This window comes from Bemisia tabaci, chromosome 4 (genome assembly GCF_918797505.1).
Source record: "Bemisia tabaci chromosome 4, PGI_BMITA_v3".
NCBI lineage: Eukaryota > Metazoa > Arthropoda > Insecta > Hemiptera > Aleyrodidae > Bemisia > Bemisia tabaci.
In genome coordinates, this window is record NC_092796.1 from 33,787,092 (window position 1) to 33,813,987 (window position 26,896).

The 26,896-nt window shown below is 39.9% G+C and overlaps 1 protein-coding gene across 2 annotated transcripts in view; it reads right to left on the reverse strand.

The window, feature by feature from the left end:
• unc-13 overlaps positions 1–26,896 on the reverse strand; it is a 441,250-nt gene that overhangs the window by 398,199 nt on the left and 16,155 nt on the right. For both annotated transcript variants that reach the window (XM_072299723.1, XM_072299724.1), the window contains exons 2-3: positions 8,575–8,994; positions 6,627–6,656 (exon numbers count right to left, since the gene is read on the reverse strand). In XM_072299723.1, the coding sequence (XP_072155824.1) occupies positions 6,627–6,656; positions 8,575–8,596 (52 nt within the window). In that variant the 5' untranslated portion in view covers positions 8,597–8,994. The remainder of the gene's footprint in view (positions 1–6,626; positions 6,657–8,574; positions 8,995–26,896) is intronic.

The following is a 26,896-nucleotide window of genomic DNA, read 5'->3' on the forward strand; positions in this document are numbered from 1 at the left end:
AAATGGCTGAATAAAAGAGTCCTTTGCTTTTCAAAAACTTTTAAAAGGGTATGGAAACCTACTTTCAAACTGTGTATTTTATTTTCTTTGAATAAAAGTATCCAATAGTTTTTCAAAAGGTTTGATGTATTTTCCTGACTCACTGAAATAGATCCACAAAAAATATCATGGGGATATTCCAGTTCATTAGCTTTTTAAGAAATGAAAACATGTAAATTTTGAAATACTACGATGGGAAATGGGCTTTTCACGACATTTGCTTATGACATAGTTTTTCATGGGCATAGTAGAGAAACGTCGAGTGAGACTCAAATCGGTTTTATCATCGCGTCTATATAGATATTTATTATTGAGAATGAGATTTGATCATTTGCGATAGAGGTTGTTTTAAGAACATTAAAAAGAGCCTTTGCTTTCACGATAAAAAGGGGGATAAAAAACCTGCCCTTCGATAAAAGAAACTTTCTTTGATGCAAATATTTTTTTCAATTTAAATACGTTATTTATCATTTCGAGAAACTAAAATTTATCATCGATGACAAAAAAATTTTTACCTCAAACATTTTTTCTTTCACATGAAAGAAAATTGAAAAAAAAGAAAAAAAAATCGTAATTCTTTCAGTATACAAAAATTTGAAATGAAAGAAGACACCGTGAAAGCGCAGGATATCGCGAGATGAATTCTGTCGGAGATAATTAGCCGAGGAGCAGAATCGTAATGAAATACGAAAAGCCTGGGATATTATTCGAAGGATGTTCGACGCTAAGCGCATCTAATCCCACTTAATATGATTAAATATCTACGTTCCGATGCAGTTCTCTGAAAAGTCTACCTCTCCATTGTCAACCGAAGCGGCTTTAATGGCACTCACCGGCGGTAAAATATGCGCAACAAGCCCCAGCCTCACGGGCACATTTTAATCAGGCAAAAAACCGACTCACTCCATCTCCCTTTCTCCGGGGCTTTAATGTGATTGGCTGGGAGGCTAGCTCTATCTAGAATGAGTTTTTAAATTATTTTCAAGGGTTCAAAAGGTCGCCAAGTGCTTTATTGCGGTCGTGCTTGAGGGACGTTCAATTTGACGTATTTGGACCGCGATGAGCAGACGCGAACAAAGTCACATCTGTCACTTCCACATTCCAACGAAAAATTTATTTTTTTACTTATCAATGCACTGAGAAACAATTTCTAGTAGATTTTTCCCGGGCGAGAATTCTCGTTAAGTCAACCGAAAATCTCTTAAAAGCGACAGGGCCTCTTTTCAAAATGACAGGAAACAATTTGAAACAGTGCGGCATTCTGCTGAATTAGGGGCTTGGAGGACAAGCCGCATAAATGCAGTTTTTGCAATTTCGAGGAATAAAAGAGGGGATTGAAACCACCCCCAAAACGTCCCAGGTATTTTTCTTGTCTTTCTCTTTAGGCTCGGTTTCTCATTTTCTTTTGTTCTGTTTCGTTAAATTAAACTTCATGTTGCAATTCGGAACGGCAATATCTGACTCGGCACTGAAAAAAAAATAATCTTAAATTTGCCGCCAAGAAGTAGGTATTTCAGAATTTTTCTGGCTAATATAAGCTACATTTTTGCTTAACCCGAACATTATTTTTCTTGTATCAAGAAAAAGTCAGCTTAAAGTAAGATAAAAAAAATTCTTGGCGGCAAATTCAAGAATCCTCATGCTTGATCCAAGCTATTTTTTTTCAGTGAGTTTTAAAACAACGTATTTACCATTAGTTTCCCTATCCCTGTGAGTGTTTTTACAAATAGGTTAGACATTGTAATTCCCAATTGCAAACGAAGTTCAATTACTCGAGCAACAAATACCCTTGATACAAGAAAAAACAAAAGCAAACGATAGGAGGCATCCCTCAGGAAAGAAGATGTTTAAAGAGGGACTTTGGATACAGCCCCGCATGTGCATCGCGGGGATGAAATAGAGAGTGACGGGCGGGGAGGGGAGGAAATAAATGCAAAAAGATGCTTCCTCGCGGAAGTTTCTAAATCAAAGGATTTACGAGGCAAAGCGTCTCCGGTTAACGAGACGCGAGCAATGACCTCAGCGGGAAGCTTAATGAGGTGCCTAATTTATTCGCGGCGCGGTGTTTCCGGCAGGGAGTTCCTTCGACTTTCGCCCTTTGTTAATGGCCATATTGCCGAGCGCCCCCGCTTATTCCGGCCCCCGCCAAAATACCCCACGCCCACGCTTCCTACGGCAAAAATATCGTAGGTCTGTATACTCCGAGGAGGGAGTTGGAATTTTTAGAGATTTGGGATCGACCGCAGAGAGAGGGGCCCAGAGTTATAATTGGATTGCGTTTTGCAATTTGGAACTATAAAATCTTGCCTGGTTTAAAAACAACCTATGTGCCTTTGGTTTCCCTATGCACATTAGTGTTTTTCCAGCAGAGCCAGAATTTATAGTTCCAAATTGCAAAATGCAGTCCAACTTGTCGTTTCCCTGACGAAGGGACGTTACTTTATTCCACGGTTGTAAAATTGACTCAAACAACTCAATTTTTAAAAAATAAGTATCCGATCAATTTTTGTCCAAAATTTTGCTAATTTTTGCATTAGATAAAGAGAAAAATTGGGAAAATTTTCAATTAGAAATGCCTATGATTCTCCGAGTAAAGATGCAATTGGCGCGGAGAAATTTGGCAGCACTGAAATGTAGTTATGTTCTCTCGTGAGGAAAATGACGAATTCAGAGACTCTGCATAAAAAATGTAAGGAATATGATCAAGTAAGGCGAAATTTCGGAAATCACAGCTACTTCTCACCAAATAATGATTGATGAGCAACGCGTTGAGCCACAAATCAAATAAAATTCGCCTAAGGGCCGCGCCTAATTACGTAACGCTAAATTTACTGTTTTTAGACAACCTCCACCTCTTGTTGATGCTCCTTAACGCTATGCTAGACTCCCCCATAAAATTACGTGACGCTTGCCCATACCCCCCCCTCCCCCCCCCCAAATTTTGATACAAAATGATCTAAATATCTTTTTACATTTACTGAGTGGATTGACGTTTACACTTTGTGACGAAAACTGAAACATTTGCAGAGAATATTTTTGAAATTCTTTGAAACTTCTTTGGACGACCGACGAAAAATATTATACAGAAACTCGAAAATAAATCACTTAAACTCGTTACGTAACGTTTCACTCTAAAACCCCCCCCCCCCCCCCCCCCCGTGATGCCGAGTAACGCTGGCTATTACTCAATAAAATTTCCCACCACTATTTGCGATCTGCCCAAACTATTTTAAAGAACAATAGTTCAACCATTAATCTGTACAATTTGCTCAACTTAATTTTTGGCGATCTCTCTTATAATATGATTTTCGAACACTTTTTTTAGAGAAAATTGAGTAATTTGTATTCGAAAACGTGAATTTGTTTAAATGATGCGAGTAACGTCAAGCAGTCAATCAATCAATCGATGACACGGAAAAACGTCATCCCCTCAAAAAGCCCTCCGCAGGGTACACCGAATTGAAATCGTGCAGAACGACGTTCGACGTTTTAAAGCTCCTTGCGGCCAGGTAGGACGCTCAAGCTCTAGACTTTGGCGCCAAAAACAAGGGAAGTGGGTCGATGCAGGTTACACCGCTCCCTTCGTTTTCTGCTCTTCCTAATCTGCTTGCATCAAAGTAGTAACATAAACTTGTGTTAATTCAATGAAAACATAGAGGAGAACTTATAAATTAAATCTTCCCACGCGAAAAAAAGTTCGTTTTAGATGTGGGCGCACGGGAAACGGTTCGCTGTTCTTTGCCAAACTTTTGATATGGTGATAACGTCGCTCCTTCGGCGTCAGGACGTTTCTTAGTTTCCACGTGAGCCCTGTTCTCCGTATAACTCGACGCTTTTCGGGACTCACGTGGAAATAAAGTTACGGCCTCGCGTCAGAGAAGCGATGATAAGTCACTCCACGACTTATTTTCGGCTAAATTCTTCCGAAAAATAAACGGATTCTGCTTAAAAAGCCCGTTGTAGATAGAGTTGCGTCGCACCCTAGCTTCAGCTTTAAGATAAAGCTATCAGCTTTAAATTCATTCAGCTTCAGCTTCAGCTATAAATTCAACGTTAAGAACTCCTAACTTGGGTCAGATGAGAACATACTAGAAATCTGGAAGGAGAAAAAAGGAAAAAAAAAGTAGAAAGAAAAGAAGAACAGATCTTCTGCAATCACTTCGAGGCGATAATCTGAAAGGCGCCCTGAGCAACTATTCCACCACAGAAGTATTGCACAGTATCACACGCAATTGAAGGCGCCCTAACGTTTGTAAATTGACTGGTGCCGCGTTTACCACTGTGTAGAGTCCTCTTAATTGTACGATATGCGGCTCCCGCTCGATAGATTTTTGTGAAATTTGGCACCAGCGGATATTTTCTGACGGGCAACCTTAATTTCAACTCAAAATTTCAAAATTTCAAAATTTCAAAATCCAAAATGGTGGGTGTGGCCTAATATGTTATCTCGGCTTCTGTCCGATCGATTTCAGTGAAAACAGGTTCCAAGGGTTTTTTTATGACATAAAATTGAAATTTTCAGTCAAATTTACTAAATTAAAAAAAATCGAAGTTGGCAGAAGTGGCCTAGAATGTTATCTTGACGCTTTCTATAGTGTCAGACTTCGCAAACGAGTTACCTATTCTTTTTTCCTTCAGTTTAAAACTCGATACTCTCAGTTAGTTTACAACCCTACATCGCCGGCTCTTCAACATTTTTGGAGTGAAACTCTCGTTCATTTATTCATGTATTTATTTTTCTATTCCTTCCTTTTTCATTTTCTCATTTGAACATTCAGAGGGACATGACCGAAGTGAATACTCTTCACATCGTGGACTCAAAAACGAACCGAAAATAACACTGCTTGGCAGTTAGTAAGTTTCATCTTTCGCTTTATCAACTTTTCAGGCCCGTTTACCTCAAGGAATATAAAATTACAGATCCACTTTCGTTTATTCGAAGATTCCCACCGTACTTCATACTCGTTTTTCTCTTTTTAATGAGAACAATAGAGAGAGGAAGAAGAGGAACAACAAGATGAGGAGAAAAAAGTTGAGGACGAGGAGGAAGATTTTCTTTTCCCTCATCTTTAACATTCTCTTTAATTCATCTCCTTTTTACTCACCTCCCAACTCTCTCCTCTCCATTTCCTTCATCCTCTTTTCCTGCATCGTCCCTCGAATCGAAATACGAAAACTCCTGTCAGAATCGTCGCTCCTCTGTCGTCAAACGCAAGAACGTACCTCGATTTCCGCTTGAGCCCTGCTCCCCGTAAAACCCTATGCTTTTCGGGGCTCATGTGAGAATACAGGTACGCCCTTTCCTCAGAGGAGCGACGAAATGACCCGTCTCCGTCACATTAGGGTTGATGACGTTCGATTATCCAGCCGCAAAACGGTAAAAACGCTATAATGTATCCGTCGCTGAATCGACTATCGACTCGATAATCCGCTTGAGATCCCTTTTTAGATTATTAGCGGAATCGTTCCCATTGGCGGCAGCGAGGGTGACGACGACGGGATGCGATGTTCCGCCGTTGGAATGGAGGAAGGACGGGCAACGCTCGAGTCTCGTTTATCTTTATCTCGTTCGTTACACTTGCCTTGATATTGATCGTGGGGAAGGGGGGTGGGCGAGGGGAAGGAAATTGGCCGATGAATGGTTTCAATCGTTGCCAGCGATGGTAACGGTGCCCCGGACCCGGACCCCGCCACCCGCCATCTGGCCTGAAATTTTTAACCCCCCACCCCCGCCCCGCCCTTACACGCCGCAGCAGGGTTGTCTTTCATCTTATCCGATGGGCTTTCATCAAGACCTAGAGACCTTGTTATTAGTTTTCTTCTTCCCCTTCTTCTATTTTTTCTTACGTTTCCTCTTTTTCTCCTTCGTGTTCTTCCTTCACTGAAAAAAAAAAGAATCTTAAATTTGCCGCCAAGAAGTATTTCTTCTTAGATCAAGAATTTTGCTGGTTAATATAAACTACTTTTTTGCTTAACCCAAGCATCATTTTTCTTGTATCAAGAAAAATTCAGCTTAAAGCAAGATAAAACAAATGCTTGGCGGCAAATGCAAGAATCATCATGCTTGAGCCAAGCTACTTTTTTCAGTGTTTTCTCCTTCTTTTTCTATATCTTCTTCCTCCTGTTTTAATTCACCTTCGTATTCTTCTCCTTCTTAATTTTGTTCTTTTTCTCTTCCTCCTTCTCTTCTCTTACTTTTCCTTCTTCTCCACCATATTTTTCTCCTTCTCCATTTTTTCCTCTTCCCTTTATCTTCTCCCTTATCATCATACTTTTCTCCTCTTTCATGTGTAACATATTCTTTTCCTCTTTTTTTTCTTCTGCATCTTTTTCTTCTCTTCTTCCGTTATTCTTTTTCCTCCTCCTCCTCTATTTCATTCTCATCTTCTCCTTCTCTATATGGATTCGATAATCTTATTCAAAAAGACTCGATAACCCGTATGTGCCTCGCTAAAGAAATTCACCCTATAAAAATTCGGCAGTTGCTGGATTCCATGCAAGAAAACAATAATTTCCTCGACAATAATCTAGGGCAAAGAAATGTGTAATTATTATTACGACTGAATAGGAAAGAAAGAAGAGCTTACCATCAACTCCAACGATGCAAGCTCTCTTCACTGAAACAAACAAAAAGAAAAAATAATTATTACTGGACTGCACAGTTTCATATGTTTCCTTCTTGTATTTACCAACTTTTAATTAGAACGGCAAATAACTGTTACAATTTCAAAAGTCAAAAACTTTTAAAGCTACAATGTTAAAAGTGCAAAGTTCTAACATACGAGGGGTATTCGTAAAGTAAAATTACAATTTCAAAAGTCAAAAACTTTTAAGCTAAAATGTTAAAAAATCAAAGTTCTAACAGAAATACACCAAAATGTCCTACGGTAAGTATACTCTTTATTCAATTTAACTCTCTCAAAATCGCTCGGCAATTGATGAATGCAAACATGTGTTTCTATGACATTTGAGTTTTCAGGATAATACTAGGATTTAGGCAGTCTTTCTCAGAGAGGGAAGATTTTATTGAAAGACTGACAAGTAAAAATGGACTAAGTTTAATAAAAAGGATCTAATTTGCATTTTAGAAAGAAAAATTGTCACTTTTGAAGTGTGAGACAACTGGCTGTTCAAAAAAAAAGCAGAAAAAGCAGAAAAGCTACTTTTCTTTAATCCTGGATTCCTAATAGCTACGGACCCTGTTATTGAATAAATCATTTTTCAATAACTGAGTCTAATTTCACTTCTGGCTCGAGCGGTTATGACTAGCAATAAATTTTAACACGCAAAGGTTCGTGGGTCTACAAATTGCTAGCTGTTACCTTGCATTCTGACAGTTAAGTATACACGAAGCAATTAAAACTGTTCATTACTTTTTAATGCACTTCAAAAAGTCTGTTTCCGTCGTTTCGCTAATTGAATGGTACTTTAATGACGAAACAGTAGTAAAGGGTTAGAAAGAACTAAGAAATATGCCTCTAAGTATTAGTCATATGTTTGCTAATCCCAACATGTACACTTGGAAACATTTTCAAATTAATAACTTCCGGGAGAAAATTTCCGTTGAGTCAACGAGACATCTCCTTGAAGTAATCGGGTGTATCTTTGAAAGAACAGAGATACCGTTTAAAACGAGATGTCATGTTAACTCAACTAAAATTCTCATTCGGGAATAATCAAGTAACATTTTTCATCGATCTCACAGAAAATCGTTCTCCCTGTATCGAACAAAAAACATAGCCGAAATATGCCAAAACTCTTTCCAAGGAGGGGTTGCGATTTGGGCGGAAATCGGCCCCTCCACGGAATCGGGAAATTATTGGATATTTGGCAGTTGACGATGCATATTTAACATAAATAATAAAGTTTTGCCAATACTCAAATTTTTTGGCTAAAAAAGGGGCCTAAACATGGTTCCGGATCCCAAAGTTCAATATCGGAACTTTTCAACTGTTTCGTGCGGAATAGCAGAAAACCCGCGTGTTTCGCAATTCTACCTCAGATTTTGATCTGGGCCCAAAAGTGTCGGGACATGAGCCTCAAATTGACCTAGGATTACTCACAGGATTTAGAATCTTAGTCGCAATTTTTAAAAATTACACTCGGAGAAAAAAACTTCGTGCGTGGGACCCGAAGTTTAGGTCATATGGATCTCTGAAGTTTTCGGATTGAGCATCCGAAACTTATGGTCCAGCTGCTGAGGTTTGGATCACACATCTGAAACTTCAGTTCTTACATCTGAAGTACTTCGGTTTTCACATCCGAAGAAACCTCGGTTCTCACATACGAAAAACTTCGGTTCTCACATCTGAAGCACTTCAGATGTAAGAACTTAAGTTTCAGATATGTGATCCGGATCTCAACAGATAGACCTAGAGTGTTCAAATGCTCAATCTAAAAACTTCAGAGATTCATATGACCTAAACTTCGGGTCCCACGCACGAGGTTTCTTTTCTCCGTGCAGGGATGAAATCTGGCACTCTCGGTAAAGGACTTTTATATCACACTGTAGAAGGAATAAAAAGTAGGCTTTACCTGTGACGCTGAGGAGAGACATGGCGGAGTTGAAGCCTCAGAAACCAGGGAGAAAGACGAAAGGCGGGCGGCGAAGCGGGGGTGGGGGGCAGGAAGCGGAGATGGGCACTAGTGCAGAAGGGGAGGGGGTCGAGGCACTTGGGCGTAGACGCGACGGGGTCGGGGGGCACCGAGGGGGTCAACCGAAGACGCGACGGAGACCGGGACGGGGCGAGGAAGACGAAGGCGGGGGCGGGGGGTTGATGACGTCAGCGGTGACGCGGCCGATGGCGGCGGGGGTGCTGATGACGCGGAGGCGGAGGGGGAGGAGCACGGGCGCCCCCCGGAGATCCCCCTGGAGGTCGGAGCCCGCTTCCGCCCCATGGCAGGCCTCACGCCGGGCGGGGACCCAGCGCCGTTACGCACCGAGATGTCGCACAGCTGAAATCAGACAAAACACAGACAAAAATCAATAAAAGTTGTAGAGAAATGAAAAATTGAAATGTTTTGGGCTGCATTTTGCAATTTTGAAGCACAATTTCCGTCTAATCGTTAAAATAGTTATGTCCACAGCAATGCTACCGTGCTAAGGAAAAACGCCGTATGAACATTAAGGCGTTGCCATATTTTCTTAAAAACCAACGAATTTACTGGGAAAGTTCTGAATATTTTTCTTCAAATTTTTGAAACGATTTTTTCCGCAATTAAACCTAAAATATTGATAATTTTAAGGAAAAGTAAACATACATTTCTTCAAAAATACATGTTTTATTCCGGGAAATTTGGCAACTCTCTAATGTTCATACGGCGTTCTTCCTTCGCAAAATGGCAAAGGAACGAATCCGCCTAGCTGAAAATTTTTGCGAAAATGAGGTAACAACTTTGTCGCATTCTACAGTATAGGAAATTAGCAAGCTGATGTTTTTCGTTTTTCCAATTCCACATCAAAGCACTGAACAGACGCTATAAAGTTTGAAAAAGTGCAAGTCAAACCTCATGGTTACAAAAATGGCTAAATTTTTTCTTTGCTCCGTAAACTCTTTAGTTTGCTGATAGGCGTTATTGTTCCTTAACCAGCTTAAGGGAAACTAATGGTACATGCGTTGCTTCTAAACCGAACCGGAAATGTAGTCCCTGATTGCAAAATGTAGTCTGTGTGAAGATAGGCGTAACCGCCAAACGTGTAGTTTTGAGCAAACAAGAAAAAACTTGATTCCTTCGTCAATGGAGTACTTGACAAAGTCTGAACTAGGAGAAAAGTCACATGCTTCCTCTCCGAAACTTTGCGTAAACAACGATTCATACAACGAGAAGCTCAGAAATCAATCCCTGAACAAGACATTACAAGTATTTGTAGATGGATTAAATGGAAGTTAGATCATACAAATGACGTCATTTCAGTGGCGTGGCGTGAATTGCGATGTATCGATTGATATGCCATTTAATCCTGTGGTAAAGAATCGATTATTAAGGTGTTCGCTGCGAACACCCTGTCTATCGATACTTTTCCATTGGTTTAAATGACAGACCAATCGATGCATCACAAAGCACGCCACGTCATTTGTATTTTTTACCATTTAACCAATGTTACTGTAAGAACTTATATCTTGTGATTGAATCGATTTCCAGACTTCCCGTTGTGTGATTCGTTTTTTACGTGAAATTTTGATGGGGAAACACGTTAAGTAGTGCGCGTTTACATCCTACTGGCCCATTCTCCATACCTAAGTTCGAAAAAATTAACGGATGTCCTATGTACCATCTCTTGTAATAAACCACGGTCACAAGATTGGGGTCGGAGAGATTGGGCAAGAAACACATTTTGGTTACATTTTGGTGAATACGCAATTCTTCAACAAAACCTTACAGCACTGCCATTCTTAGCAGTGAGAGCCAAAGATCATGCGCAACCGATGACGATATTTAAAAAAAATAACATAGTTCAAACCCGTATTCGTGGTTGTTTCAAATAAAACGTCATTAGCTTAGAGGTATAAATCTACCAGAGAGTCAACTTATGGAGTAAAATATCGCCCTTTTCTGCCAATTTCTAACCTTGAAACTTAAAATTTTGATCGCGAAAACAGCAGGCTAATTATAGAAATTGATAAGCAATACTATAGGTAAGGAGAAAATAGAGAAATCCTACTGGAAGAAACGGGTGGTTGCGCAATAGTCAAAGGAGATAAATCATCATAGGCTAAGTAACGTGAACTAACCCTCTGGTAAGTCTATCATTTTTCTCCGTAGTCCAAAAAAAAATACATCTGTTTCATCCGTTCAATAGGATCACTCAATTTTCTCTTTTTCTTCATTGTCCATCGCTTTGTCTATCAAGTTCAATAATCAGCTCACAGAGCTTAGAGAGAGATCCCTGTCAGAAAAAAATCCGGTTTCTCAACCTAACGCGCGATGGGGCAAATATCCCTATACTGATTTCGCCTCAATGGACTGAAGTCCTAATCCCGAGGGACGGTGACATCTCAGTGCGAGTTTGACGGGTTGACCGGCGGGATAAACTTGGCGGGATCCTGATCCTCGCTTTGGGTCGCGGCGATCTGCCGCGCTAAGTAAAAACGCCGTATGAGCATTCGAATGTTGCCGAATTTCCTTTTAGATAATATATATTTGAAGCATACAGTTAAGATAATTTCCCTTGAAATTTTCAGACTTTTCAGATCAAATTACGAACGAAATCTTCTAAAAAATCGGAAGAGGAATATTTACAAATTTTCCTGAAAATTCGTGATTTTTGAATAGGAGATTTGGCAACGCCTGATGGCTCATACGGCGTTCTTCCTTAGCAAGGGGGTGATGGAGGGTGGATACGACGCGATGCACATTGGCTTTCGTTCAGTGGCGTGGCGTGCTTTTGCGATAAACCGCTTGATCTACCGTTTAAACCAGTGGAAAAGGATCGATTGACAGAATGTTTGCAACGAACACCTTGATAATCGATTCTTTACCATAGATTCAAATGAGGAAATATCGAAAATCGATCATTCTCGCCTCGCCGCTGCTTCCGTAGATTAAGCCGGTGTCGCGCTCGTTCGCTCCGATCGTGTCGCGCAAAACGCGGCTCGGAGATGTTTGCACAGGTTCGGCTCACGACACGTCGTTCTCCTGGCAAAAGGGCGTAACTACATTTTCCAATGAACCCTTTCCTCCATACAACTCAACGCTTTTCAGGGCTCGTCTTAATTTGCAGTTACGCCCTTTTGTCAGTTGGGCCGCGGACTGACGCGTCAGGCTCGAATTAAACCCCTTCATCCAGTCAAGCACTGATACTCATAGATCCGCCCGGATCATCTCCCAAGTCGTCGTTTTCCCGGACGATAAATGTAAAAGTAGAGATAAAAATGTACAAATATAATGATAAATATACAAATGTACAGTGGACGATGATGTTTTCCAATGTAAGTACATTACAACAAAGCGAAAGTTCTTGCCACCATTTGTATTTTTACTGTACAACTATTGAGCGTTTGAGGCTAAAATTTCGCAGATTTTTCTTCCGATTACATGAAAAAATCAGCTGAATTTTAGACCAAAGTTGCACGGTCACATTCTGTTCATAAATTGAATCATTTGGGTTGATTTTGCAATTTTGGAATGGAGTTACTTTCTTTCATCTGGGAAAGGACGTATTTTTGCCATTGGTTGCTCTGTATATTCAGAAAATGTCATTACAGAGGGGCGTATTTATACTTGGACTACATTTTGCAATAAGGAACTACAAGCTTTGGCTCAAAGATAAAAACACCTACTAGTCAGGGAAACTAATGGCACATGTGTTGATTCTAGAATGAGCCAGAAATTCTAGGTCCCAATTGCAAAATGTGGTCCAATTGTTCCTCAAACAGATCCTTTCTTGAGGAGGCCCCATATAATTGTCATTGTGATTGTTGTGTGTTGTGATAGTGTTTTTGTGTACTTTATTTTTCCATTGGAAAATTAGTCAACGTAAATTCTGTGAAAGTTTTTAATTTTTCTTCTCTGCCAGAAGAATATTCCGTATAGAGTTCAAGGTATGAATTTAGCTTCTTCTCTTCGAACAAATAAAATTAGAGCAGAAATTCTGAAACGCCGACATGAAGATACATGGTTCCGTGCTTTGGCCATCGACATGTGAACAGAAAATCCGACGATTAAATTTTTCCGTTGTACACACTAGAAACCCGATCTGAGAGGCGGAGAAGACGGCTGGCTGAATGGCCGGGGTGTGGATCACGAGTACACCGATCGCGAAATTATCCTGTCAAAATTATCGCTTCAACCGCGGTGATTCAACGCTGTATCTTCAATTATACCGTCATTACGCTATCAAGAAACTCTCGCTTAGCAATGCTAATAAATGTTGCACAGTTTGCAACTGCGACGGTAGCACGCGGAGATTCGGTGTGGCTCCGTGGGAATAAAAGTGCATTTTTACGTAAAAAGAACAAGAATAGTTCCCTCAATATAATCTTTTTGTTCAAGTTTCTTTTTCGAAATTGACGAGTCTTCAGATTTTTTGAAACTGCAAATGTTACTCAGGGATCAGTACGCTTAACTCGTCGAGGGAACGTAACTTCATCCGTGGTTACAAAATTGACTTAAAGGATTCAATTTTTTACAAGAATGCACTTACGCAAATTGTCCCCAAAATTCTCTGCTTTCCTCCGTGAGATTAGTGGAAAATGTAGTGAAATTTTCAGTCAGAGGTGCCTAAGATTCTCCTGGTAATGGTGCAATACACTGAGAAAAAGCTTTGACACCACTAATAGTGGTAAAGGCAACGTATAATATTGGCGAAAATACCTTAGTGATGGTACGAGGTATCTTAGTATGGTTCACAGACCGAGAATCATTTGTTCATTCACGACTATATTAGTGGTGTTCCATATGAACCACCAATTGGTTTATAAGTCATAGATTTTTCTCCGTGTATGCAAGAAGGATTTGGCAACATTGAAATGTAGTTAGGTTTCTTCGTAAGGAGAGGGACAAACTGCAGAATTATGAGAAAAGAAATTGATCAGCTGGGTGTCAAATGTATTGCACTCTGACACCTTGTGTTAATTACAGTATTTAATCACAATGGGTATGTGAACTTACACTTTCAAAAATAAATAATTTAGTGTACAATACCTTGGACACCCACTGATTGGCGTATATTTCCACAAATAAAAACTATCGAATCCCCATAGGTTGAAATCCGCAACATTGCCGCGATAATAGCATAGGATCCCTATTTTAAGTTTTAGGTTCCGATCCATTCAATAAAGAATCTTCTTCTTGATGACATTTTTGGTCTTAAAAGCAACTCCTCTCCACCACATCTAATTTTTAATCCTCTTTCTCTATCCTCGCAGACTCATCGGTTTTTATAATTATTGTCCTACCCTTTGGGTCCATCTAAATCGTAACAGGTCCTTCGTACTGGAACTGCACTCATTATTACTGTTACGATTAACCGTTCGTATTCAATGAGGAGGAAAATATCGGCAAATTACTGAATGCATTGCGAACGCTGGGCGAATTCGGTAACATGAAAGGAAACTGCATGTCTCGAGCGCGTGCAATCGCTTAGTCTCGTTTGGCGAGTCGTTGCCGAGCATGTTGCATCGGTGAGGAATGAAGGCGATCTCAGGACGAATAACACAAAGTGCTCGTAGATCAACAGATAAAACGAGAATAAATGGACGCGGAACACGCCACCTGCTTTCAGCGGCTTGGGCTTGGGATACAGTCCCGGAAATACGGCTTGATCCATTAGATCGACTTTTTCTTCGGAGTTCGCCTCAGTGGAGATCAACTGTTGCCAAATTCGGAACCGAGGATCTAAACGACTTTCAACGACTTCCAAGGATTTGATTTTGAAATTTGGAACTTCCTAAAAGGTTCTGTCTGTATCTGTCAGGTCAATTTTTGACCAAACGTGAGGCGTGAGTGATCGATTATTGATATTTCCCCATGTGAAGCTACGGTAAAGAATCGATTATTAGGGTATTCGCAATGAACACCTTAATAATTGATTCTTTTCCATAGGTTTAAATGACAGATCGATCGATACATCGCAAAGCACGCCACGCCACTGCAGTGACCTAGATGTAGTGTCGTATTTATGCTTGTTCCTGAAACAGATATCTTTCTTAGGAGGCCCCATATGGTTTACATTGTGATTAAGGACAATCTAATAAAGCTCTCAAATAGCATCATAAAATGGACAATTTTTGCCAACTTCGAGTAAAATTCTTCCTAGGAAGTAAACCTCGCATTCGACTTCCGCAATCAATTATCTGTATCGAATGCAAGTTTTTTTTCCTAACACTGTTCTGCTTTCATGTTTTCTGAATTTTGCCGATGGGTTTAGAATGAATCTTTAGAATGGGTTTAGAAGGACGATAGCCCCTGCGCATAAGCCAAAGGCTGATGCGCAGGGCTATCGTCCTTTTTTTGCTAAAAATTCAAAATCTGCAGAGACTTTTGACCTAATCGATGCGATATATCGCATGCCAGTTTGGCCCTCTTCTTTTGAGCTAGACAAATCACCTTAAAGTAGGTATGTCAAGATTATGAAATATTTTTTAGGTCGACAAATTTGGATTCCCTTGCAAGGATACATTTTCAGAGTTATAATTATGAATGTCACTCGAGATTGGCAAAATTGAAATCAATTGATTTGCTGCAGGATACAAAAAAAATGCAATGCGGATGCCTTTGATCATTATTCAGGGATGAAAAGGAGGAATGGAAGTTTTGTATATCATCGGTTATTACATTGCTCAGCTTATTAGAGCGAGGTCTCTAAAAAAAAGTTGCCTCCATACTAAGATACGTAATTCCTCTTATCGAAATCCATTCGATCCTTCTTATCGTTTCTGAGATGGTGAATTTCGGTTAACTTTGCCGAAAATGTCGGCACGGTCCTTGCACCGCACGGTTCGTACGGTTCGTCTGAGCCAAAGTTAAATGAAAAAACAAATTACCAGTGATTTTCCTCGGACCTTAAAGTAGGACAAGAACACGTTAATTTAAGCCCTAAACGAAAAATTCGGTCGAGCTCCTGGAGAATAAAATCGATTTAAAGGTTTTTACTCCGAAATTGGGCTGAAAATTGCTGACTTTGGAACAGATATCCCATAAGCAGAATGAGACAATGTTGTTTTTGATGTTTCAGAGTTAGGGGAGGGTTCGATTATCGGTATTTCCCTCAATGGGCCTGTTGCAAACTTTTGCTAGAGCAAAAATAAGAGTTGTTTCTTATAGATAATGCCTCAAAAATCACGATGAGCGCATCGGCAAAGTCTGAAATGCACTCATAACTTCACAGTCTGCGTAAGAAATTTGCGGTTTTTTGAGCTTCCCGCTTCAAAAACGATACTACGGCACAGGTGAACATTTTGTAAGAGGAGTCGTTCCATCGTCGGCAATAATCATCATGGCCGACGCCAATCCGCCAAAACACGTTTGATGGGACGAGATAACACCTGAACTGGATTAGACCAGATAACAATCGGTGTGTTAACGTTCATATTTTCCACGCCCGAATTGATTGACCTTGAACTCTCCTCGAATTACGCGCGGAACTGCGCGCATAAGCGTCGGCCATGATGAATATCGCCGACGATGGAGCGACTCCTCTAACAAAATGTTCACCTGTGCCGTAGTATCGTTTTTGAAGCGGGAAGCTTAAAAAAACGCAAATTTCTTACGCAATTGTGAAGTTATGAGTGCATTTCAGACTTTGCCGATGCGCTCATCGTGATTTTTGAGGCATTATCTACAAGAAACAACTCTTATTTTTGCTCTAGCAAAAGTTTGCAACAGGCCCATTGAAGCTGCGGTAAAGAATCTATTGTTAAGGCGTTTGTCGCGAATACCCTGTTTATCGATCCTTTTCCATAGGTTTAAATGGCAGATCAATCGATACATCGCAAAGCACGCCACGCCATTGGTCCCGGAAGTTTCCTCTTCCGTAGGAAGTCTATAATCGTGATGGTTTCAACCGGAATGAATATATCGACATTATCGATAGATCGATATTATCGATATAAGTCATTGCTTGGATAGGGATACATCGATCAAGTAGTTCGATACGATTCGACAATCGAACCGCTGGACGCCATTAATTGTGAACTCTCGTAGTCTTTGTAACTCGCCCCCTCGTTCTTTCGGATCAACAAGCGTTTGCTTTTAGGGACAGTTGAAGGCGATTGTGGAGCATCGGCGCCCTGCCTGGAGAGGGATGCTACGCTGCTTTCTTAGGCAAATACCACGCAAATTCAATAGGAATCTTACGTAGCTTTCGCGCTTTTTGCTAATGTGAGGGGTGAGAGCTTCCAGGCTTCCTTCTCGATTGAAACCCCTTCCGGGTCGGCCCCTTGTGACGATCAGGCGGGTTGAATTTGAACGTGTTCATGCTGAAAGGGACTATGCTGCACGAAAATCCTATTTACATAGTTTCTTTTAGCACGAAAACGTCCATTTAATAGCAGCAATGGGTAGCTCAAACGGTATAAGTCAGTACTGCTGATTTATATTTTGTTAAAAATGAAATAACGCTAGAAAGGAGACTAGGCAAACGTCGAAGCAGTCCTACGGACTGATTATTAAAATTGATAGAGCTTTAGACAACGAAGAAAAGGGGAAAATTGAGCGATCCTGTTGATTTGAATAGTGGTTGTTATGGGTGGGTGAAAATGACGCTTGCTGTAGGGTATCTCGTGAGTTGTCGTTATGGGTCTGTCACTTACCTCTTATGCCTCCATTGTCTATCAATTTCAACAGTCAGCCTTGCAAATCAATTATACTGTATACTCAATCTGATTCTCGTTACATGCATGCAGAAATACCTAAGTTTTCTGAAAAATGCATATTTCTTAGGGAAATTTGGTGGGATTTGACTGCTCATCTGGCGTTTTTCCTCGTCGCCTTAGATAAGCCCTGGAGGGCGGTCAAAAAGAGGAGCGCAAGGATGCACCCCCGCAACAGAACGCGGCGCACAGTGAGCGAGCCATTTGGAAACGTCGGACTTAAAGTAGAAATTTGAAAAGATTACATCTTCTATATTGCGGAACGAAGAAGTTTAAAAGCGGTTACACCGACTTTTTTTGTTTCAATTCTCTAAAGCACCCCTCAAATTTTAAAATGAGATGCAAACAGTACAAATTAGTATTTTAGTCCATAATTTGATAAGCTACCTTCCATTGACTCTTATCATAGGCTAGCATGGAGCCTTCAATCGAGCGTGCAGGCAAGAACAGCTCCTACGGGTTGAATTAGTTATATCCCTTAAGTGCATCAATATAATTCCAGGTCAGACTTCTCCTGATGTGGCGTTTCGCTAAGCGTTTTTGACTCATCGTTCGCCTTCAATCACGCATGTAGACAAGAACATATCCTTCGAATTCAATTAGTTTTATCCCTCAGATGCATCAATTTCAGTCCAACCTCTCCCGATGGGTCGTTACACTGAGCGTATTGGCTCATTGTTCGCCTTCAATTGAGCGTGTAGGCGAGAACAGCTCCTACGAGTTGAAATAATCGCATCCTACAAATGCATCAATTTTATGTGCGACCTCTCCTTATGGATTGTTCCACCAAGCGGCGCGGTGCACAGTGAATCGAGTCAATTAGAGAGGTCGGACATGAAATTTCTGACTAAAACTGCAAATTTTGATGCTTATTCCGTCACATTTTAAACTTTAAGGGGAGCATCAAGTAGAAAATTTCACGAGGAAACCAATAGAACCACGTATAGAACTTCAAAGTTTAGTATAAAAGGAGTTAAAGGCTTTTAAAGTTTCCAAATTTTGTCCGACCTCTCACTGGAACATAAAAAAAAAAAACATTGGATCTAGAGTCCAGACTCTTAAAAAAATCGACAAGAAAAAGTACTCTTGGTTCAATCAGAATCTAGGTAGAATCAAGAACCAAGCCTCTTAATTTAAGCGGATTTCGTTTTTAATTCAAGCAAAAATCCAATTGAATCAAGAGTATTTTTTCTTGTCAATGTTTTCAAGAGATGGACTCTAGATCCAATGTGTTTTTTTCCAGTGCTCCTACTGACTGGATCCACTGTGCGGCGCGGCGCGGGAGTTTTCAAACGAAACGAATGCACCACGGAGACGAAAGACGTAAAATCGTGGTGAAAATAAGGTCAAGAGTGGATTCTGGCGGAATAAATTCGCCGTGCCTCCGTGACTCTTCCCCGGAGTATGTTTTCGCTGCTCAAGTGCTCGTGTTTTGCTCCTCGACTTTTTATTTACAGTTCCTGTAACTTCCACTCTTTTTATCCTCCCGAAAACGTATATTTAGCTTTCGTCATTCACACTGCGCTGCCGTGCTAAGGAAGAACGCCGTATGAACATTCGGGAGTTGCCAAATTTCCTTTAATAAAATGCTTATTTTTGAGGAAAGTTGTGAATATTTTTCTTTGAAATTCTCAGCAACTTTAGATAAAATTGCAAACAAAATCATCTGAAAAATTGGGAAAAAAATCTTCATTGGTTCACCAGGAAATTTGCGTTTTATCGGAAGAAATTTGGCAACGCCTGCAGGTTTATACGGCGTTCTTCCTTAGCACGGCAGTGCGGGTCTTGCTCCTCTCATGCAATTCTGCGACCCGGTGGCAGTTCTAGCTTTTCTCCGAAATAAGGAAGGAGGAAAACGAGGAAATCGGATAGAGCTAAGCAAACGATAGGAAACTACACTGGGCCTTTTTAAAGAGAGCTCATCCACTTCGTGGGAACTATACTGCCGTGCTGAGGGAGAACGCCTTATGAGCCTTTAGACGTTGCCAAATTTCTTTCGGCGAATCACGAATTTTCGAGAAATTTTGTCAATATACTTAATCCGATTGCTTAAAGAATTTTATTTGTAATTTTATCTTAAGTGACTGAAAATTTCAAGAGAGAGTATACAAAAATGTCCTCAAAAATAAATATTTTCCGAGAGAAAACTTGTCCAAAAAAATCAAATATGTCCAATTTTGAGCGTTTAGTTGCGCGGACACCACGCAATAAATATCAAAAAGCAGAAACAAAAAATGTAGAGGAAAAAATTAAGGAGCTCTGGAAATCATTACATATTTTCCTTCAATACATTTTTTCTCTCATCAATTTAAATGAAAATAATTCATGCAGAGTGTGCAAACGCCAAACATTTCAAAATCGTGAGTTGAGAAACGCTGACCCCACGAGTTTAAATATTGCAGCCTAACACGGAGCGGAGCGGCGTACTAGCTGCCAGCGCGGCCGGCGCGTTAGCGCCTACAAACCTAACAGGGATACTTCACGCATTGCGCAATGCTTGAAGTATCCCCGTTAGGTTTGTAGGCGCCGATGCGCGTGTCGCGCTGGCATGGGAGCCGCGGCGCCTCACGCAACTATTTCACAACTGAGGTGTTACATTGTTCTTCCATCACAAAAGATGTAAAATACGAAAGAAAATATACCGGGAGTTTTGTAAATTTTAAGACAGATTATTAAATATTATAAATCATTAACCTACCTCGACCACCCTCTCTGAAAAAAAGTTGCTTGGCTCAAGCCTGGGGATTATTGAATTTGCCTCTAGGATATTTTCTTTATCACGATTTAAGCTGAATTTTTCTAGAAACAAGAAAGAAAGTGCCTGAAATAAGCAAAATAGTAGCTTTAACTAAGCAACAACATTTTTGATTCAAGAACGGTCATAGGAAATTTCGTCAACGACTTTTTGTCCGTGCACCTGGTTTTTCAAGTAGTTTACGTCTAGGGATTTTTTCGGCAGGGGAGTTTTGGTCCACTTACCAATTGAGACTCGAAGTTAATTGGTCCACATGTAAATACAAATTATAATTTCCCACGACGTTTCTGGATAAAAATGTACAAAGTCTTGGAAGAATGAAGGTTTGCTTGTAATTTGTTTGTTTGGTTTTTTTTTTTTTTTTTTTTTTTTTTTTTTTTTTATTTGTTTGGTCCAACTGAGAAAAACATATAATTGAGATTTTTCGTAAAAATGGGGAGCGTCAATTCCATGAGGGAAAATTTACTAAAACTCTCTACACCTCTCTGGTGCAATAGAGGTAGGTAAAGGCTCAAATTTACCGCCGAGAAGATTTTCTTATGAATCAATCCAGAAAATAATGCTTGTTTAAAGAAGAAAAGATGCTTATAAAAAGAGGAAGCAAAAACCCGCTTTAATTCAGCTATTTTATTCTTGATTTTAAAAATGATATTCTTGACGGCATACTCAAGAATATTTCTGCCTAAATCGAGTCACTTTTTTCTCTAATGAAATTCAAAAATTATTTTATCCAAACTTTATCAAAAGTGGATGCTAGGACCTGGTGAGTTTTTTGACTACCGCTCTCTTCTTGTGCCATAGTATCTTGATTTATTTTGCAAGGAACGCCTCGTAATCTTTGGATGCCTGTCATTCTTAATATGTTGGCGCGCCTTCAATTTCGTATGATACTGTGCTACACCTCAGTTGTGAAATAGTTGCGTGAGGCGCCGCGGCACCCATGCCAGCGCGACACGCGCATCGGCGCCTACAAACCTAACGGGGATACTTCAAGCATTGCGCAATGCGTGAAGTTCGAGTTTTTCGAGAAATTTTGTCAATATACTTAATCCGATTGCTTAAAGAATTTTATTTGTAATTTTATCTTAAGTGACTGAAAATTTCAAGAGAGAGTATACAAAAATGTCCTCAAAAATAAATATTTTCCGAGAGAAAACTTGTCCAAAAAAATCAAATATGTCCAATTTTGAGCGTTTAGTTGCGCGGACACCACGCAATAAATATCAAAAGCAGAAACAAAAAATGTAGAGGAAAAAATTAAGGAGCTCTGGAAATCATTACATATTTTCCTTCAATACATTTTTTCTCTCATCAATTTAAATGAAAATAATTCATGCAGAGTGTGCAAACGCCAAACATTTCAAAATCGTGAGTTGAGAAACGCTGACCCCACGAGTTTAAATATTGCAGCCTAACACGGAGCGGAGCGGCGTACTAGCTGCCAGCGCGGCCGGCGCGTTAGCGCCTACAAACCTAACAGGGATACTTCACGCATTGCGCAATGCTTGAAGTATCCCCGTTAGGTTTGTAGGCGCCGATGCGCGTGTCGCGCTGGCATGGGAGCCGCGGCGCCTCACGCAACTATTTCACAACTGAGGTGTTACATTGTTCTTCCATCACAAAAGATGTAAAATACGAAAGAAAATATACCGGGAGTTTTGTAAATTTTAAGACAGATTATTAAATATTATAAATCATTAACCTACCTCGACCACCCTCTCTGAAAAAAAGTTGCTTGGCTCAAGCCTGGGGATTATTGAATTTGCCTCTAGGATATTTTCTTTATCACGATTTAAGCTGAATTTTTCTAGAAACAAGAAAGAAAGTGCCTGAAATAAGCAAAATAGTAGCTTTAACTAAGCAACAACATTTTTGATTCAAGAACGGTCATAGGAAATTTCGTCAACGACTTTTTGTCCGTGCACCTGGTTTTTCAAGTAGTTTACGTCTAGGGATTTTTTCGGCAGGGGAGTTTTGGTCCACTTACCAATTGAGACTCGAAGTTAATTGGTCCACATGTAAATACAAATTATAATTTCCCACGACGTTTCTGGATAAAAATGTACAAAGTCTTGGAAGAATGAAGGTTTGCTTGTAATTTGTTTGTTTGGTTTTTTTTTTTTTTTTTTTTTTTTTTTTTTTTTTATTTGTTTGGTCCAACTGAGAAAAACATATAATTGAGATTTTTCGTAAAAATGGGGGAGCGTCAATTCCATGAGGGAAAATTTACTAAAACTCTCTACACCTCTCTGGTGCAATAGAGGTAGGTAAAGGCTCAAATTTACCGCCGAGAAGATTTTCTTATGAATCAATACAGAAAATAATGCTTGTTTAAAGAAGAAAAGATGCTTATAAAAAGAGGAAGCAAAAACCCGCTTTAATTCAGCTATTTTATTCTTGATTTTAAAAATGATATTCTTGACGGCATACTCAAGAATATTTCTGCCTAAATCGAGTCACTTTTTTCTCTAATGAAATTCAAAAATTATTTTATCCAAACTTTATCAAAAGTGGATGCTAGGACCTGGTGAGTTTTTTGACTACCGCTCTCTTCTTGTGCCATAGTATCTTGATTTATTTTGCAAGGAACGCCTCGTAATCTTTGGATGCCTGTCATTCTTAATATGTTGGCGCGCCTTCAATTTCGTATGATACTGTGCTACACCTCAGTTGTGAAATAGTTGCGTGAGGCGCCGCGGCACCCATGCCAGCGCGACACGCGCATCGGCGCCTACAAACCTAACGGGGATACTTCACGCATTGCGCAATGCTTGAAGTATCCCTGTTAGGTTTGTAGGCGCCAACGCGCTGGCCGCGTTGGCATGGGTGCCGCGGCGCCTCACGCAACTATTTCACAACAGAGGTGTAGCACAGTATCATACAAAATTGAAGGCGCGCCAACATATTAAGAATGACAGGCATCCATTAAGATTACGAGGCGTTCCTTGCAAAATAAATCAAGATACTATGGCACAAGAAGAGAGCGGTAGTCAAAAAACTCACCAGGTCCTAGCATCCACTTTTGATAAAGTTTGGATAAAATAATTTTTGAATTTCATTAGAGAAAAAAGTGACTCGATTTAGGCAGAAATATTCTTGAGTATGCCGTCAAGAATATCATTTTTAAAATCAAGAATAAAATAGCTGAATTAAAGCGGGTTTTTGCTTCCTCTTTTTATAAGCATCTTTTCTTCTTTAAACAAGCATTATTTTCTGTATTGATTCATAAGAAAATCTTCTCGGCGGTAAATTTGAGCCTTTACCTACCTCTATTGCACCAGAGAGGTGTAGAGAGTTTTAGTAAATTTTCCCTCATGGAATTGACGCTCCCCCATTTTTACGAAAAATCTCAATTATATGTTTTTCTCAGTTGGACCAAACAAATAAAAAAAAAAAAAAAAAAAAAAAAAAAAAAAAAAAAACCAAACAAACAAATTACAAGCAAACCTTCATTCTTCCAAGACTTTGTACATTTTTATCCAGAAACGTCGTGGGAAATTATAATTTGTATTTACATGTGGACCAATTAACTTCGAGTCTCAATTGGTAAGTGGACCAAAACTCCCCTGCCGAAAAAATCCCTGGACGTAAACTACTTGAAAAACCAGGTGCACGGACAAAAAGTCGTTGACGAAATTTCCTATGACCGTTCTTGAATCAAAAATGTTGTTGCTTAGTTAAAGCTACTATTTTGCTTATTTCAGGCACTTTCTTTCTTGTTTCTAGAAAAATTCAGCTTAAATCGTGATAAAGAAAATATCCTAGAGGCAAATTCAATAATCCCCAGGCTTGAGCCAAGCAACTTTTTTTCAGAGAGGGTGGTCGAGGTAAGTTAATGATTTATAATATTTAATAATCTGTCTTAAAATTTACAAAACTCCCGGTATATTTTCTTTCGTATTTTACATCTTTTGTGATGGAAGAACAATGTAATCCTTTATGAGGATCCATTGTTATGGTTATAATGTTGAATTACACTCGAATTCTGCAAAAATTGTCCTCTTTATAATGCGTAGTTATGGATCTCCTCGATAATCAGGGTTATAACTATATGTACATCGATGGCCGAGGAGTGAAACCTTGTATCTCCATTGCGATGTTTCAAAATGTCAACTCCAATTTTGTTTTTTCCAAGAGAAACAAGCCAAGTTTACATATCTATAAATTGATGAAGAATATTCTGCTAACAGGGAAGAAAAATCAAAGAAGTTTTCAATAAATTACGTTGACGATTTTTCCAAAGAAAATATAAAATTTGACAAGTCTACAACGCCGAAAATGGAGATACGCGGTTTCGAAGTTTGGCCATCGATATTTTAAGGAACGAGTAACGAGTGCAGAAACGACCCTTGGTCAAGAGTGGATTCCTCAAAGAAAATCCTGGGTAAATAGAGTAAGCCAATAATTAAATTCGCGGAGAAAAGGCGGGAAAAGCTAGGCACTAATTACCGGGAGCTGAATTATCATTACTGCCCGGGTCCACACGTATTCATAAACATTCCCTTCGCAACTAGTTATTAACGCGTGGCACTGGAATCAAGGAAATTGCAAACTCAAGATAGATACGAATTTAACACGATACCTTTCGGGATATATTAGAAAAAATCCACCACCGGCGGTTTATCAAAAAGACGCGAGCCCCACTGAATCGAATCAAACGCTCAATTTAACCACCCCCGTGGTTAAATTAGCTACTAATAGTGGTTACAGTGGCATTTTTTTGTTGTAAAATCTACGTTGAAATGTTGAGGTCACTTTTTTAGCAATAGAATTGTTAAATCAGAAATTTAATTTTTCCGTGTAAAAAAAAACACAAGGTTCAGTGCGCTATAACTTTTCGCCGAGCCATACATTTCAGACGAAGCGTGAATGGTTTTCACGTTTTCAAGTGGTCTTGAACCGTGGGTTTTCCTCGAACGAGAAAAAATGCGCGCGGAAATAACGGCGGTGCGCGCAAAATAGAGTGTAGGGTAGCAACGGCGCACAGTGAATCGAGTCAACAGGAGACATCGGACAACATTTTGAAACTTTAAACGCTTGTAACTCCGTTCATAAAAACTTTAGGGTTCCAGAATCGATTTAATCAAATTTTTCCGTGAAATTTCCTTCTAGAAGCACTCCTTATTTAAAATATGACGAAATAAACAGTGTCCGTAAGACAAAAAAGATGTCAGTCGGAGGTGCTCAGCAAAGCATAGTCCTGGAGGATGGTCAACATATAGAAAGTTGCGAACAATACAAGTACCTGGGGGTGAACCTGACTTCGGATGGGAAGCTGGATCAGGCCATTCGGGACCGCAATCTTTTAGGAAGGAAAGCCATCGCCATGCTTAATGGAATCCTTTGGGACCAAAGGATTTCCAAAGACAACAAGAAGAGGATTTATGACTCGGTTGTCAAGCCTATTATCACCTATGGCAGTGAAGTGTGGCAGTTGAAGAAGCGGACCCAAGAAATGCTCAAGGCGACCGAGATGGATTTCTGGCGACGATCGGCTGGAATCTCGAGGAGAGAACGTGTCAGGAATGAACGTGTCCGAGAGATAATGGGCGTTGAGGGGACGATTGTGCACGATATCATGACCAAGCAATTGGTATGGTATGGGCATGTGCAGAGAATGGCTGATACCAGGTTGCCGAAGAAGGTGTTGGAGTGGGTCCCCCCAGGTAGGCGACGGAGAGGGCGTCCAGCCAAACGGTGGGTAGAGGGCATCCATGAAGAGATGGAGAGATGCCACCTTCCGGAGGATCTCTACCATGACAGATTCCTGTGGAGAATAGGCGTCGCAGAGCGCCCTAGCGCGCCGTAAAAGCGGCTCATACATACATACGAAATAAACATCAAAATTTGCAGTTTTAGTCAAAAATGTCACACTGGAAAAAAAACATTGGATCTAGAGTTCAGACTCTTAAAAACATCGACAAGAAAAAATACTCTTGATTCAATCAGATTTAAGCTTAAATCAAGAACCAAGCCTCAAGATTTGAGCGGATTTCCTTTTGATTTAAGCTTAAATCTGATTGAATCAAAGAGTCCTTTTTCTTGTCAATGTTTTCGAGAGTCTGGACTCTAGATCCAATGTGGTTTTTTTTCCAGTGCATGTTCGACCTCTCTAATTGACTCGATCCACTGTGCGGCGTGCAACACAACGGCATGGGGAGTCTTAAACAAATCGACAGTTTGCAGCTACCTCATTAGTGACACCGCCAAGCCAATTAAGCCACGGTTCCCTGTGCAGTTACGCGTTTGTCAAACTGAGCTCGAAATAACGAGTTTATATTATTGGTGAAATGACCGGTGGATAGCCGTGTGATCAAAAAAAGCAGAAATGATCAAATCTGGATTGCATTTTGCAAGAAGGAACCAAGAGCATTCCAATGTCCCTGAGATTGTTTCTCCATGTTTTATCCCAAAAAAGATGAGGTTATCTCCCCTTCCAATCTCATGCTAAGAACATGAGCTTTAGTGCAATAATACCATAAGAAATAATACAATTGACTTACAGAACGCACGTAGTTTAATGACAGATACTGAAATGACAAATACTGAACATAAGAGACTGAGGATATCTTGACTTCAAAGGGATGATAAAGTAGAAAATGTACGAAGCAAGGACAATCAAAAAACCACTCAAGCTACCATTCTGATGCACACTGGAAAGATGGTCAAAAACTGCATTTCTGTGGTAACGGTGACGCAACAGAGATTGTGCAACTTTTTTCACCTTGGAAATATAAACTGATCATCTAAACAAAGTTTATCTTTACTCCCAATAAACTATAAATTCAAG